At 46.5% G+C, this 13,625-nt stretch overlaps 1 protein-coding gene across 1 annotated transcript in view; it reads right to left on the reverse strand.

Annotated features, from left to right (window-relative positions):
• PRKCH (protein kinase C eta) overlaps positions 1–13,625 on the reverse strand; it is a 122,541-nt gene that overhangs the window by 44,996 nt on the left and 63,920 nt on the right. The window contains exon 10 of the mRNA XM_065838672.2: positions 4,063–4,217. Within this exon, the coding sequence (XP_065694744.1) occupies positions 4,063–4,217 (155 nt within the window). The remainder of the gene's footprint in view (positions 1–4,062; positions 4,218–13,625) is intronic.

The following is a 13,625-nucleotide window of genomic DNA, read 5'->3' on the forward strand; positions in this document are numbered from 1 at the left end:
ATTTGCCCTCATTATGCAGGTAGATGCCTCTATTGAGGGACACCATTTAGGTGACCTTGGCAAGTAGACCCATCCACTAGCAAAGTTCTATATCAACCTGTGCAAAGGTTTGAATTTGATTGCAGCAGGGCAGACCAGCCATGCTTACAATAATGCTACATTGAAGGAAGGGTCCTGCTTTTAAAATAAACCCTTATTATTTACTATAACTTTGCTTTTTAGAAGACTGGGAGTGGACTAGCTCACTTGCATTGAGCAAGCCAGTGTATAGTCTAATACTGCTCAAATATGCATGCTGGTTTGTTTTGTTTCCAGCATGCACAGAAGCCAAAATATGCTTTCCCTACCCTGGGAACTGCTAAACTGGAAAGTGAAAGTCAGGAAGAGTTGCCTGGAGAAAAATAGCACATAACGTCTTTTGATCAAAATCACAAACCAACCTACCTACCTGCAGCACGACCCAGCGCACTAATTCCTTCAGAAGGAAGCTTAAAAAGAAAAGCAGCAGTGCAAGAACACTGCCCTGTGAGCAAAGATTTTATCTATGATAGCTTTGATTATTGCCTAACCCCTTCCTGGCAACATACAGCAGGAGCTGAGCCCAAATATGTTCTTGTTCTATTTCTCTGTGGGGTGCACAACAGACTATGATTTGACATGTTGAAAAGCTGGTTTTCACGGCTGGTTTTATTCTAGTCCTGCCCCCTGTACAATCGGAGAAGGAACCACACTGTACTTGTTGACATTCCTTTCAGGAAGCAACTATAATACAAGGAGACACTGCAGAGTTGACAGCTAAACCTCAGCTTAAGGCAAGACAAAGATGTTTCCTTGATAAGGCCAGAAAGCCATCTCTGCCTTGCAGTGTTGCAAATGAAAAACAAACAAAAAAAAGTAGCTGTGAAACTGAAACCTTTCTTTTAAAAAACCCCAAACACACACACGTAACAGAAAGCAGACTTTCCTCAGAGAAGCAAACTATTGGAAACTTCAGTTGTGTTGTGAAAAGTACCCTATGAGAGCACCAATCCAGCAGTAAGCCTGGATTTGATGTTAAAATTATCACCTATCGCCAAAATACACCATCTGCCTCAGGAACCCCATTCTCATGGATTCACAGTAGAATTCACAGAAATACCGTACTATGGTCATTTCAAATTGTGTGTCTGTGGCCAGAAAATGAATCAACAAACACCTGACTTCAGCTGTTACCAGCACTGTCACCCCAGGCCAAAGTGACACATTTCAGCTACTTCTCGATGAACTTTCAGTGCTGGCTCTCAAGCCTCTCTGGCATTTCAAAGGAGAGCACACCCAGCTTTTGGCAGCACTTGTGGCAAAAGCAACTTGACTTACCGGGAGAACGCTCATTGCGTTGGTATATGCAGACTCTCTCCTGAACTGCTTAATCTTGAAGGAGGAAATGCAAAATACAGTGTTATGTTTAAGTTTAGCCCAGAAGAAAAACAAATGGTCAGGGTCTTCTAGGTCAGCAACTCCCTTACTCTGTTGACTGTGGGAATCCAGAAAGAAGAGGCACATGGAACAGCTTGTGGCAAAACACTTTCTAGTCAGGCTTTCCCTTGTGTGTCTTCCCCTTGCTCCCAGCTTCCTAAGCAAGCACTCACATGCTGCTCATAAAATCTCCAAACTCTCTTACACAAGTGCAGTGATTCCCTTCTGAGGATCTCCTTCCATCCCGCAGCCCGGTGTTGGCGGCCCCAGCTCAGGTCAACCGCAGCCAGCAGCTCTCTCCTCTTACATCTTCCTCAACAGAGTCACCCCGACTAATTTTAACAAAACAAGTCATCCCCCTGCAAATCTGCCCCATGCGGCCCAAGCTACTTGACTCCACATCACAACTAGTTTTGTAACAAGATCAAAGCCTGTACAGTTGTTCAAGGAGCTTTTCAATTACTCCTCCAGTTTCTATCATGAATTACAGCAGCACTCGAAGAGTGCCAAAACCCGGAGGGATTGATTACTCCTGCCCTGTGACAGGCAGCAGGCTGGGGGGACAGGACAGGCTGTAAGCCCAGTGGCATTACATTATGCACAGACACAGTTTTGCTGCTGAATGATTGACAATAACTACTGGATGTCGCTATTTTAAGGGTAATGTCATTTGCGTAATTATCTGGCAGGGTCTCTCTTGAGCAGCTGGCCTTATTCACAAGGGAAGAATTAGACTGAAACCCACTTGTAGAGCAGGTAGATTTGCTATTCTGTGCAGACAATCACAGGGCTTTAGAAGCTCGATACACACAGTATATATCGCTTGTAATTTCCATACTCTCAGGACCTGGAGAATATTAAAATGACACTCCTTCTCTATTTCACTGTGCCACATATATCATATGATTTCATACTTAAAAATAATTTAATATTCTCTGTCCTCACCTGACCATCTGTTTCTTACTGGAGCTCAAGGTAGGAAGAGAAGTTGCTTTAACTTGATTTATCCAATCATCTCACCATCAGATAGGAAAGTTTTCCCCACACAGCCTCCAGCTCTTTGGCCACTTTAGCCCTCAGTTATTCTGGGTTTAGTGTCTTCAAACTGGGGTTTATCTGATGCAGGAGGACACACTACTCAATACAGGACTGCCTCGCCTAGGTTAAACAATGCAAAGTCCCAAACCCAACAGCATTTGGCCCAAACCACAGTCTGAAATGGTACTAACAGAGCCTAACCGAGACAGGCACTGGTCCCATCCTGGAGCCAGTTGTGGGTTCCAGCTGTGCAACTGTAACCAAGCATCAAAAAGAGAGAGTTTATGTTATTCCTTGCAGTGCTGGCATGCCACAGGTGAGACTGAGCAGAGCTAGAGCAGACCACACCCAAATATTCACGTTTTGCTGCTGGAACCCAGGTAACAGCATCCAAATAAAACAACTGACTGCTCCCCCTTTCCAGTGCTCTGGGCAAGAGGATGTCAGAGGTGTTCTGCAAGCATGTCAACAAGAAACCTATCTGTATATAAGCAGACTGTCTCAGTGGTGACACGTCCCTGCTCTAGCTGTCCTGTTCCATCCCAGAAGAGGTCTGGCTCTACCCCTGGCTAACGCAGGAGGAGGCTGGTCAAATGGTCATCTTGGTCAGGGAGGACTGTCTGCCCGATCCATGCCTTGATGCTTGAGTGAACAATAGTGCACTTTGGCATTATAAAAGGGAATAAACATAAACAATTATTCCCCAAGTACAGAGGAATGACCAAAAAAAAGAGTGCTGTGTATAGGAAAGAGCTTCCTAAGAACAGCCTTGAGATGCTGGGAAGCAATGACGGTCCAGTCCTGTTGCAAACACAAAGATGCCAGACATGGGCAGGAAGGAAAAATTCCTGCTGTAGGATCATGGCAGGAATGAAAAGACTTATAGTGGTTGAGCAGAGAAGCACTGGATAGGAATGTCAAATAGATAGGGTTTAAACACAGGCCCATAGCTAATACAGGGAAAAAAAAGAGGCTTGCACGTAACCAGCACACATGAGCTTTTAAATAACAATGCACACAAGTGTTAAAAGCAACAGCACCTTGCATTTACCTCCCAGAAAGTCTAGGAAGGTTTCATTTAATGCCTGCCCATTTGTCACCAGTTTGACATGTGCTGTATGTCAACAGGACAGGCCCAGAGCAGCCCGGAGGAGGCATCTGTGGGTCAGAGCTAACCCCCAGCAGCCATGCAGGCACCCTAGGGGCAGGTGAGGGGCAGTTCTGGGGCTGATATAAACCAGCTGTGTCTGCAAAGTAACATGAACTGACAGCAATACAAAATCTAGTTCCTGTGCCTCGGAAGGAAAATCTGGTTTTCTATGGGCTCACACACACGTCATAGGAAGACGCCCCCACAGTCAATACTGCAGCCAGAAATTTTGCTCCTTCCCGGAAGGTGATGCAGCTTGGACAGTGTGCAGGGGGAAAGCAGAGGTACCATCAGCCCAGCTGACAACTTGTTCCTGGTGGGCAGCAAGTGATGTTTATTTATTCAAGCAGAAAACTCAAGCTATCAACTCAGCCATGGGGTTCAGACAACGAGAGTGAATGAATGAATGCAGAGCTCACCGATAAATGATGCCTCTTTCATGGAGAAACATAAGGGCTGAAATAATTTCTGCAGCATAGAACCGGGCCCGATCTTCATCGAAGCGACGCGACTTCTGAATATGGAACATCAAGTCCCCGCCATTTACGAACTCCATCACGAAGAACAGGCGATCCTTCACACACACAAACACAATAGATATGAACAGCATTAATCATATCCTCTGTCAGGCTTAGAAAATTGCAAGTAAAACTATTATATTGAAAACAAACACAGATTAAGCACCCATGAGACATTGGGGGGGGCGGGGAAAGTGATTTCTTCACGGAACATTAAGTCAATACCAGGAAGATCTGTTAGTACCTCCTTGTCCTGCTCTCCTCCCAAAAATTTTGCCCACAGTCATGAAGTAAATTCCTTTTCAGGTGTGGATTAGGCTTATCAGTAGGTGTGTGCTCATTACTAACCAGCTTCTGTTGGGTTTCCTTGACTGTCCTTAGCCTGAATCAGCAGAGGATGACACCCCTTCCACAGCACTCTCCAAGCTGAGTGGGCACAAGAGAAATCTGTAAAAAATCACGTGCTTCCTACTAAACACCTCAGATCTCTGGGGAAAGATGCTCCATAATATAACATACAAAACCACACTGCAGCTTTGCCGCAACAGCACGAGGGCTCAGGAACAGCAATGACGACATTGTCTTGAGGGTATCTCAACACTATTTCTGGGGAATGTGTGTTGTTTTCTGGAATGGGGTTTCCTGCCATACTCATTCCTGGTAGCTGCTTTTTGGGCCCCCAGATTTCAGCTTTCCTCATAGCTCTGGTTAACCCGCAGAGGCCTCTGGGTGATGAAGGAACTGATAAGGACAAAGTATAAACCAAAGTTTCTGCTGGGCAGAAAAGCAACCTGTTCAATGAAGCTCAGCTCATTAACCACAGCTGCTGGTGTCTGAGGTTTCTTTTTTGGGCTTTGTTCTGTTTTTCTGCAAGAGTTTACAGATAGAGAGGGACCTGATTAAGGTGGGTGCTCAGTAGTCTGGATGTGGGTTCAGTGCGCACACAAGGGGTGCTTGCTTAATTGTGAGAAGAAGGACACACAGTGATTTGTCACAAAACTAAACCCTAGAATTGGTGCAGGTTGGTTCAAAAACCTCCCCTAGCAATTGTTTCAGGACATTCAGTACTGATTGTTTCAGTTTTACTCTCAATATCGGGAACAAGCAGACTGGAAAAAAGAGGCATACAATTCAGTTGAGAGCAGTCAGCCTTTTAATGGTACTATTTGCCCTTCTTTCCCCACAAGTCCCTTCCCAGGTCCGATGTTAATCATCTACAAGCTAGTTTTAAAGCCTCTCTAAGTTTAAGAGGATAAGCATTGTTATGCTCCACTTTCTGGCAGCCAGCCAGCTTGAAATGACTACTGGTATTAACATCTTGAGATGCACAGGGCAGAAGAAAAACAACCAGGAATCCTTTCATTCCTCTCTGGACACAAGCAGGAGAGCAAACGGCTCATGACAAATGAGGACAACTTGCTTCTTGTCACCATCCTGGGCTCTGCTCAACAACTCCTTCCAGAAGCCGAAATAGATGTGTTCCCAGCAATCTAGCAATACTACTGTATGTAGCACCAAGGCTACGTTTTAAGTGCTATCTCCAGCCTGTATAAACAACAATACTTCATTGTTTCACTCTGCCTTTATTACAGGGCTGCTGAAAGACACCCAAGCTGGCTCATCTCTGTCACAAATCTAAGCCCAAGCAGCACAAACCCACCAGCAACCTCAGCTCTTCAGCCCACATCAGATCCCTAATGCTGCATCTTTGCTGTAGTTGGTTAAACCGAGTCTGGCTATGCTGCGCCTACCTGTTCTGTAACCCTTCCCCCAGCTGTGGTGCAGATATCGCCTCTGCCTTGCCAGTCGGGCAGCTTTTACAGCTCCTTGTTACTCCTTCCCACCTCCTTCCTCGCTGATCTCCCCACATACTTATCTAGCCCAGCTTGTCCAGGCACCTCTTCAAGCCAGTACTTAAAAAAAGAAATCCCTCTTGCCAGATCTCCAACGGGAAGTAATTTAATTTACCAGCAACCTGAGGAGGGATGTGTGTGTATTTACATATGTAATATATGTGCTTGTATAAACATGCATACGGTTGGTGAACATCCGCATATTTTCTACTCTTTCCTTAAAGGTGAGCTTCGGGGAAACAAAGTGAACTCTTCCTATCTTAAAACACACATGTCCTGCTTCTCTATCCAGTGCTGGCAAAACTCCACGGCAAATTTGGACGTACTCGTCTGTACTATGATGCTTAAAAGATGACACTACCCCTTTCTCAAATGTTCAGGTGAGCACAGAAACAGCCAGTTTCACAGCTCACATCACCGATGACATGGAATTAGCATCTTTCTGTTACAAACAGCTCTTGCTTCAGATTAACTGCAAACCTGAGCAAGTATCATTGTGTGTGTTACAAGTGTAACAGTTAACACCTCACCTTCACCCATGGTCTCATTTCACATGTGAAGCATATATAGAGATGATTTAATTACTGAAGCTCTCCCATTGAGGCCTAACAAAACTCTGGACTAGCCAATTTTTAATTTTTTTTTAAAAGGGCCCATCTATTTACCTGTCCAGTTTCCTAACACTCAGAAATCCCACCAGGTTGCTGAAGAAAAGAGCAGGATGGGTATTACAACTTATTTATAATACAGTATTTGTGCATTGGTTTGCCACACACCTGGCAACAATACCAGAAAAATCAGAATTAAATGAACACCCTTTGGGGACCAGACGAAGCAAGGTCTTCCATTTTTACTCTCAAGCAAGGCCATCAGCTTGCCAAACTGCAGAGACCAACCACTCTCACAGGAATCATTGAGAAATAAACAGTGGTGTTTTATGAAGAAAGAAGAAGAATCACAGAATCCCAGAATGTCAAGGACTGGAAGGGACCTCGAAAGCTCATCCAGTCCAATCCCCCTGCCAGAGCAGGAACACCCAGCTGAGGTTCCACAGGAAGGTGTCCAGGCGGGTTTGAATGTCTGCAGAGAAGGAGACTCCACAACCTCCCTGGGCAGCCTGGGCCAGGCTCTGGCACCCTCACTGAGAAGAAGTTTCTTCTCAAATTTAAGTGGAACCTTTTGTGTTCCAGTTTGTACCCATTGCCCCTTGTCCTGTCATTGGTTGTCACCGAGAAGAGCCTGGCTCCATCCTCCTGACACTCACCCTTTATATATCTGTAAACATTAATGAGGTCACCCCTCAGCCTCCTCTTCTCCAAGCTAAAGAGCCCCAGCTCGCTCAGCCTTTCCTCATAAGGGAGATGCTCCATTCCCTTAAGGCAATTTTCATCAGGCAGAGTAAGAGTGAATAAATAGCTTAAATAGGGGCCAGGAAAAGGAAATACAAAAACAGCAGGTAGTTCTGATACTTGTATGTTTGATCTGACTTGGTGTTATGTGCCTCCTTTTCTTGGGGTCTACCAGCAGGAATTAGGAGTTGAAAGCTGGAGTGTTTCTTGACAGGCCTTAATGCTGAAATCCTAGCATCTCTGTTTTTCTGTTTTGCATTGCTCAGAAGTTTTCCCTGATCCGCTATCTCTGTTTGACGTCGGCAAAAGTGAGAAAAGAGCATTTGAGTCAACAGGAAATGGTGACGCAAAAGCTTTCACGGCAGCCACGAGGAACTCACATTGCACCATTTCTGGACTGCGATCGAGATGAATAAAGCCTCAGAGCAACCGTTACTGTAAATTAAAGAAACGCTTTGAGGAAACAAAGTTCCTGGCTTACATCTGGAGGTTAGCCCTGCCAATTTCTGTGCAAGAGAGATGGGGTTTTTTCCAACTTGTTTAAATTTCAGTTTGCCATCTGTATTTGTTCACTATTAGTAAGGTAAGTATGTGCTGGAAGCACATACTATGTCCTAAGGACAGTGTTTGATAGCAATTACCTGTACTCACTTTGTTTGTTTTCTCAGTGGGGTGTTGGTGAGGCTTGAATAGAGTCCCTGGCTGCAAAACCCACTGGGTGGGACAATCCACACACTGGTTACTGCCCCTTGCAAACACAAGCACCTGCTGAACTCCAGCTCAAACATCACTTGAGCCCTTTGTCCTCACCAGCTCTACTAGAAAGCTGTTTTGAACCCTCAGACCTTTCCTCTTCATCATCACAGAGGAAACAAACAAAGAAAAAAAAATATCCAGATTTTACTAAAAGAGCATCCTTTCCCTCCCCATACCAAAAAAGGGCCAGTGTGCCGGCTGACTTCCACGGCCTTCCAGTTAAGAGTCATAGCTGACGTTGGTGTACAACCCACACGAGACTAAAGACAACAAGGGTGAGAACCTTATCTCAGACCACAGGCTTTCACACTCAATAAATGGAACAGGGCAGCATCACCACCCTGGTTCAGGCAGTGTGGAGAAAGCAGATGGGTAAAGAGAAGCAGTTCCTACCTGCAGACATGAAAGAAGATAACAGTGAAGCTACCTCCCCTGTCTGCCACCCTACAAGAGCTGCTGTGCCAAGGGCAGACTGGAGTCCAGAGGGGACTCCTCTCAAGACAGTCATTCGTGGAGCTTCAGGAGACCCACTGGAAAACACCAACGGGGCTTCTCCAGCCTCCAGAGCCACCAGGAACAGGTTGGCCAAACTCTGCGTGTCCCTGTCTCAGCAGAGCTCTCCCAGACACTGATTGCTCTACAGGACACGGGGCTGAGCCGCCCCACTAAGGACACGTCCCAGCAATAGTTCCACCCAAGCCTTCTCTTTAGGTGACAATTGCTATATAAGGCAGAATCTGGAAGATATGGAGACCTTGTTAAATGCTGTTTAGAGCTATTGTCCAATTCCCCCCCCCCCCAAAACAAGATCGGCCTGCCTTGGGAACTCTGCTAAGTTTGCATGTCATCCTTTTGGAAATAACTCATGCACACAACTCCTTACAAAATCAGCTTTGGGCTCAATGTGAGCTCACTGAAGCCAAAGGGTTTCCCCAAGAAAACAGGCATTTTTCACTGTTTTGGCAGTTCACGCTTTGCAGAGCAGAATGCTCTCAACATTAACTCCGAACAGAGACAGCTGTGTCACTGCTTCCCAGTGAAAGTTTATTGTTTCCAAAAAGAGTAGCAGGGCTTAGGGAGCTTGCAAGCAAATTATTAGAAGACAATTACAAGAGCTGGCAGGCTCCCTCAACCCAAATGTTCCCATTTGCCCTTCGTGGTCCACAACCCCCACACAAAGCAATCCGCCTCAGGTCTTGCTGGGAGCACACAAATAAACCATGCTCAGTACCAGGCTTAGGAAAGCCACATGTTCAATCTCCCCAGCCGTGCCAGCGGCCGTCTGTATCTGGGTCAAGTCACGCCAAAGCACAGGACCCAGAGGAGGAATAATAAACAGGTTTTTTGCCTCAATATTTATCTTTATAGGAGTAACACAACCATGAACCATGCTCAGACCCTGCTCTGTGCCGAAATGCCTTTTCCCTCCATACCTGGCCCTTTGACGCTGCATCCTCAGGAGCTGCCTGCTGCCCACAGCTAAGGGGTTTAGGGGAGGACAGGCTGTTCAAGGGGTTGTACGTGGCAGTGTTTCAAAACCAGAGCATCGCAGGTGTCATAAGAACGGGCTCACCAAGGGGGAGTTGCCTTAACCACCTCTGCACAAACACGTGCACACGAGCTGAGGCAGACGTAACGAGCTCAGCCCCAAATTTCTGGACAGTGTCACAGCCGCCCTCACGCAACTGCGATGGAGCAAGACTTACGCCAGGCGAAGATTTGGTCCTTTGATTTCAAATGAGAATAACTACATTAAACAGAGGAGAAGAATTACTCTGCGCTGTGCTTGTTCAGCCAGAATTATTCGCACGTATTAGTGCCGCTTCCCAAACACAGCCACGGCCACGACTGCCACGGCACCTGCCGCCGCGGCCCGACACTCCCAGACGAACGAGGCGGCAGGCTTTACAGCCATCTGCCAGCTGATTTGGGTGCTCTGCTCGCCGTTTTACCCCTCTGCTTCAGTGACTGCAGAAGTAGATGCCAGCCTCAGGAACCACTACTGCCAAGGAGAAATCAAGCCTGGCGAGCGAGTGTGCCCGCACACACAGCCCTGGGGCTATTGAGATGGGGGAGATCGCTGGGCCACATCTGAAATGCTGAGGAAGGGAAGGTCTCCTTCTTTTGCTGTTTTTGGAGGTTTTTTTAGCCAGATGGAGGTGTAGTGAATATTCAGTGAACTCAGAAAGGGCATAAGACATGTGGTATGTCCCCTAGGCTGGGCAGCCAGTGAGTGGGCTGAGCTCGGTTTTAGCTCCTTCAACAAAAAGCCACCAGTGTCATTGTCACAGCTATGGGAACGGGGCAGTTATCACCAGTTATCACAACCGCGCTTTGCTATCTGAGGCTGCTGACAGCGGGCACAACGCAGGCTTTCCTATGCTGTGGCAGCGAGGCACATAAACATCGCCTGGAGAATAATAAATTGGCTCTTGCCATTTGCATAAATCAACTCTGCGGGGTCCCTCGGGGTAAAGGCTGCCTTCCGCACGCATGTGTGCGCTGTATGAACGCCGAGCTCATTCCAGAAGAGCTGAACAACGACAACCACAACCCAGGGCGAGCTGATGGAAGTCGCGGGTTCCCACCTGCTCTAAAGAAAAACAAAATCAACACAAATCTAACTACAGCTTCCAAGTTTCTGCCCCTGTTTTCTTAACTGCATGGCTGAAATGTCAAGCTCCCACGCTGGAGAGCTTTGCAACACATAAATTCAGTCATTTCTCTGGAACAATGCATCCTTTGGGATATGCGACTGAACTGTACGTGCATCCTTCCTCCTCATCCCCTCCCCTCAAAATGGTCTAATTCACAGCAGGATTACACGGCTAGCTCATCTTATGACTAGAAACTGTTACTCAACATGCACGCAAAAGGACTCTTGTTCACTCTTGTTCATTTGTTTCTGTTCCATTAGAAACAAAACGAAAAACCCCAACTAGGAAAAAAACAAACCAAACTCAGGTACTAGGTCAATCAATTAAATCACATACAGAAAATGTCTATGTACTCCCAATTATAACCATTATAACAAAATATTAAATACTAAAAAATTGAAAGAAGAAATTAAATCTCCCACTCCAGACTTTTTAAAGTATCATAGAAAACTATATAAACACTCCTTTCCACCTGAAAGATCAAAAAATAAAGGAATAAATGCAGGGATAATGAACTAGAACGTATCAAACTAAAGACATCACCCATTAATCAAAGATTTATAGGAGAGCTGCACCCCTCAGCTGGCTGCTGGTATCATGGTGCCTCAGGACAGAGCTGCTCTTTAGAGCTCTCAGTTCAGAAAAAAAGCTGCAGGAATTGCTGTTTCCAGTTTGGGGTGACCAACTTGAGACAGCTCTGTTCTGTTTTTAAAAATACTGAACTCTGCAGTATCTGCTGGGCCCAGACTGTGCTGGGGAAGGTTAGAGACCTCTACAAGCTTGGTCAGAGATCACAGAATCACAGAATGTCAGGGATTGGAAGGGACCTGGAAAGCTCATCCAGTGCAATCCCCCCGCCGGAGCAGGAACACCCAGCTGAGGTTCCACAGGAAGGTGTCCAGGCGGGTTTGAATGTCTGCAGAGAAGGAGACTCCACAACCTCCCTGGGCAGCCTGGGCCAGGCTCTGCCACCCTCACTGAGAAGAAGTTTCTTCTCAAATTTAAGTGGAACCTCCTGTGTTCCAGTTTGTACTCATTGCACCTTGTCCTATCATTGCTTGTCACCAAGAAGAGCCTGGCTCCATCCTCCTGACACTCACCCTTACATATTCATAAACATTAATGAGGTCACCCCTCAGTCTCCTCTTCTCCAAGTTAAAGAGCCCCAGCTCCCTCAGCCTTCCCTCACACAGGAGATGCTCCAGTCCCTTCAGCATCTTTGTGGCTCTGCACTGGGCTGTCTCCAGCAGTTCCCTGTCCTTCTGGAACTGAGGGGCCCAGAACTGGATATTCCACATGTGGTCTCACCAGGGCAGAGTAGAGGGGAAGGAGAACCTCTCTTGACCTACTGACCACCCCCCTTCTAATACACCCCAGGATGCCATTGGCCTTCCTGGCCACAAGGGCACAGATCTTCAGGAAAATTCATAGTGCTGAAACACCCAAGGCCACTTGTAATGGGCTTAGCTACAAGGGCTTTGTGGATCCATCATCTCACCTCAAACAGCACCTGCAAAGCAATAAAGATTGAAAAAGATGGAAACTTAAAGCACTGTTGGGTCACACCTCAACTAGTTACCTCTTCTCTGAGCTTCAATTGCCTTTTATTTCTTCCTCTTCCTCCTCAATACTGCCTGGCACCTGCTCACTCAGGCTGTTTGTGACTTGGTTCCAGTTCAACCCCTTTTTATGCCACAACTTCCTCAATTTTGAGTCCAAAGAAAAAAATACTAGTTTCAGGTACTGTGGCTAATCATAAGCAACAGCATCTCCTTTGGGTACACTTGCACTAAGCTTCACAATTTTGTCCAACAGTTACAATCTCTCTCATAAGCCACTGCAGATGGAGACAGGCGTTTTCTCAGCTTCATGAAAATCCAAAGTCCCTCAACAACCAAGGGCGGGAAAGTTGCACTCAGGAGCTACAACACAACAATGGCAGCTAATCCTTCGGTTCATATTTTCACTTCAGCTTATATCACCTCAATGTGCAGCCGAAGTGTGGACACCAGCAAAGTTCACAGACAAAATCAGAAATGTCAGTATGATCTTGTTTCTTCTTCTTCAAACAAAACCACTGTCTACAACAAAAAAGCCCAACCCTCTATGTTGCCGCAATGAAGAGACCACCACAAGATGTTACTGTGCACGTCAGAGAAAGCTGAGCCTTTCAGACCGGCCTTTGGAGGCCTCACACGTGTGGTTTACCAGCAACTTCGGCCAGCATGCCAGCAGACATGTCATGGGGTTTTGGTAGATGTGAGCACTGTAAAACCACAGAAAGATACAGTTTTGCCCAATCTGCCTTTATTTGGTGCTAGACAGTACAGGAGCCAGAGAAAGGCAGAAACCGACTGCCTCTCCTGTGGTCACAAAGCCAACGTGAGGGCACCATGGCACACACACCTGCAGAAGCTGCACTGGAGAGCAAAGACAGAGAGAGGAAATTCTCCGGTACCCCTCTGTCCAACAGCCCCCCAAAAAACTAACTCACCTCTTCAGGGCCTCAAGTAAACCACAACTCAAGCTCCTTCAAACTTGACTTCAGAAGGACTCTGCAGCAAGCCCTCAGCAGGGTGCCTGTGTTGGTGGCCAGAAGGCACGGTAGACTGTACCAAGCCTTTCGGGAAATGCCAGGCCTGGAAACAGGATGTCCCCATCAACATCTTCACTTGATTTTGACTGGCAGCAACAAAACTGAAGCACATGCTGGTCTTCCAGCACAGTAGCTTGGGGCTAGCAATGGTCATCATGCTCAGGGACAGGGGAAAAAGCCTCAGTGCTTGCAGAAAAGCATCCAAGAAATTCACGTGGCTGCTGGGTGTATGTGGGTATGGAGTCATGCCTCT

This window comes from Patagioenas fasciata, chromosome 5, assembly GCF_037038585.1.
Source record: "Patagioenas fasciata isolate bPatFas1 chromosome 5, bPatFas1.hap1, whole genome shotgun sequence".
NCBI lineage: Eukaryota > Metazoa > Chordata > Aves > Columbiformes > Columbidae > Patagioenas > Patagioenas fasciata.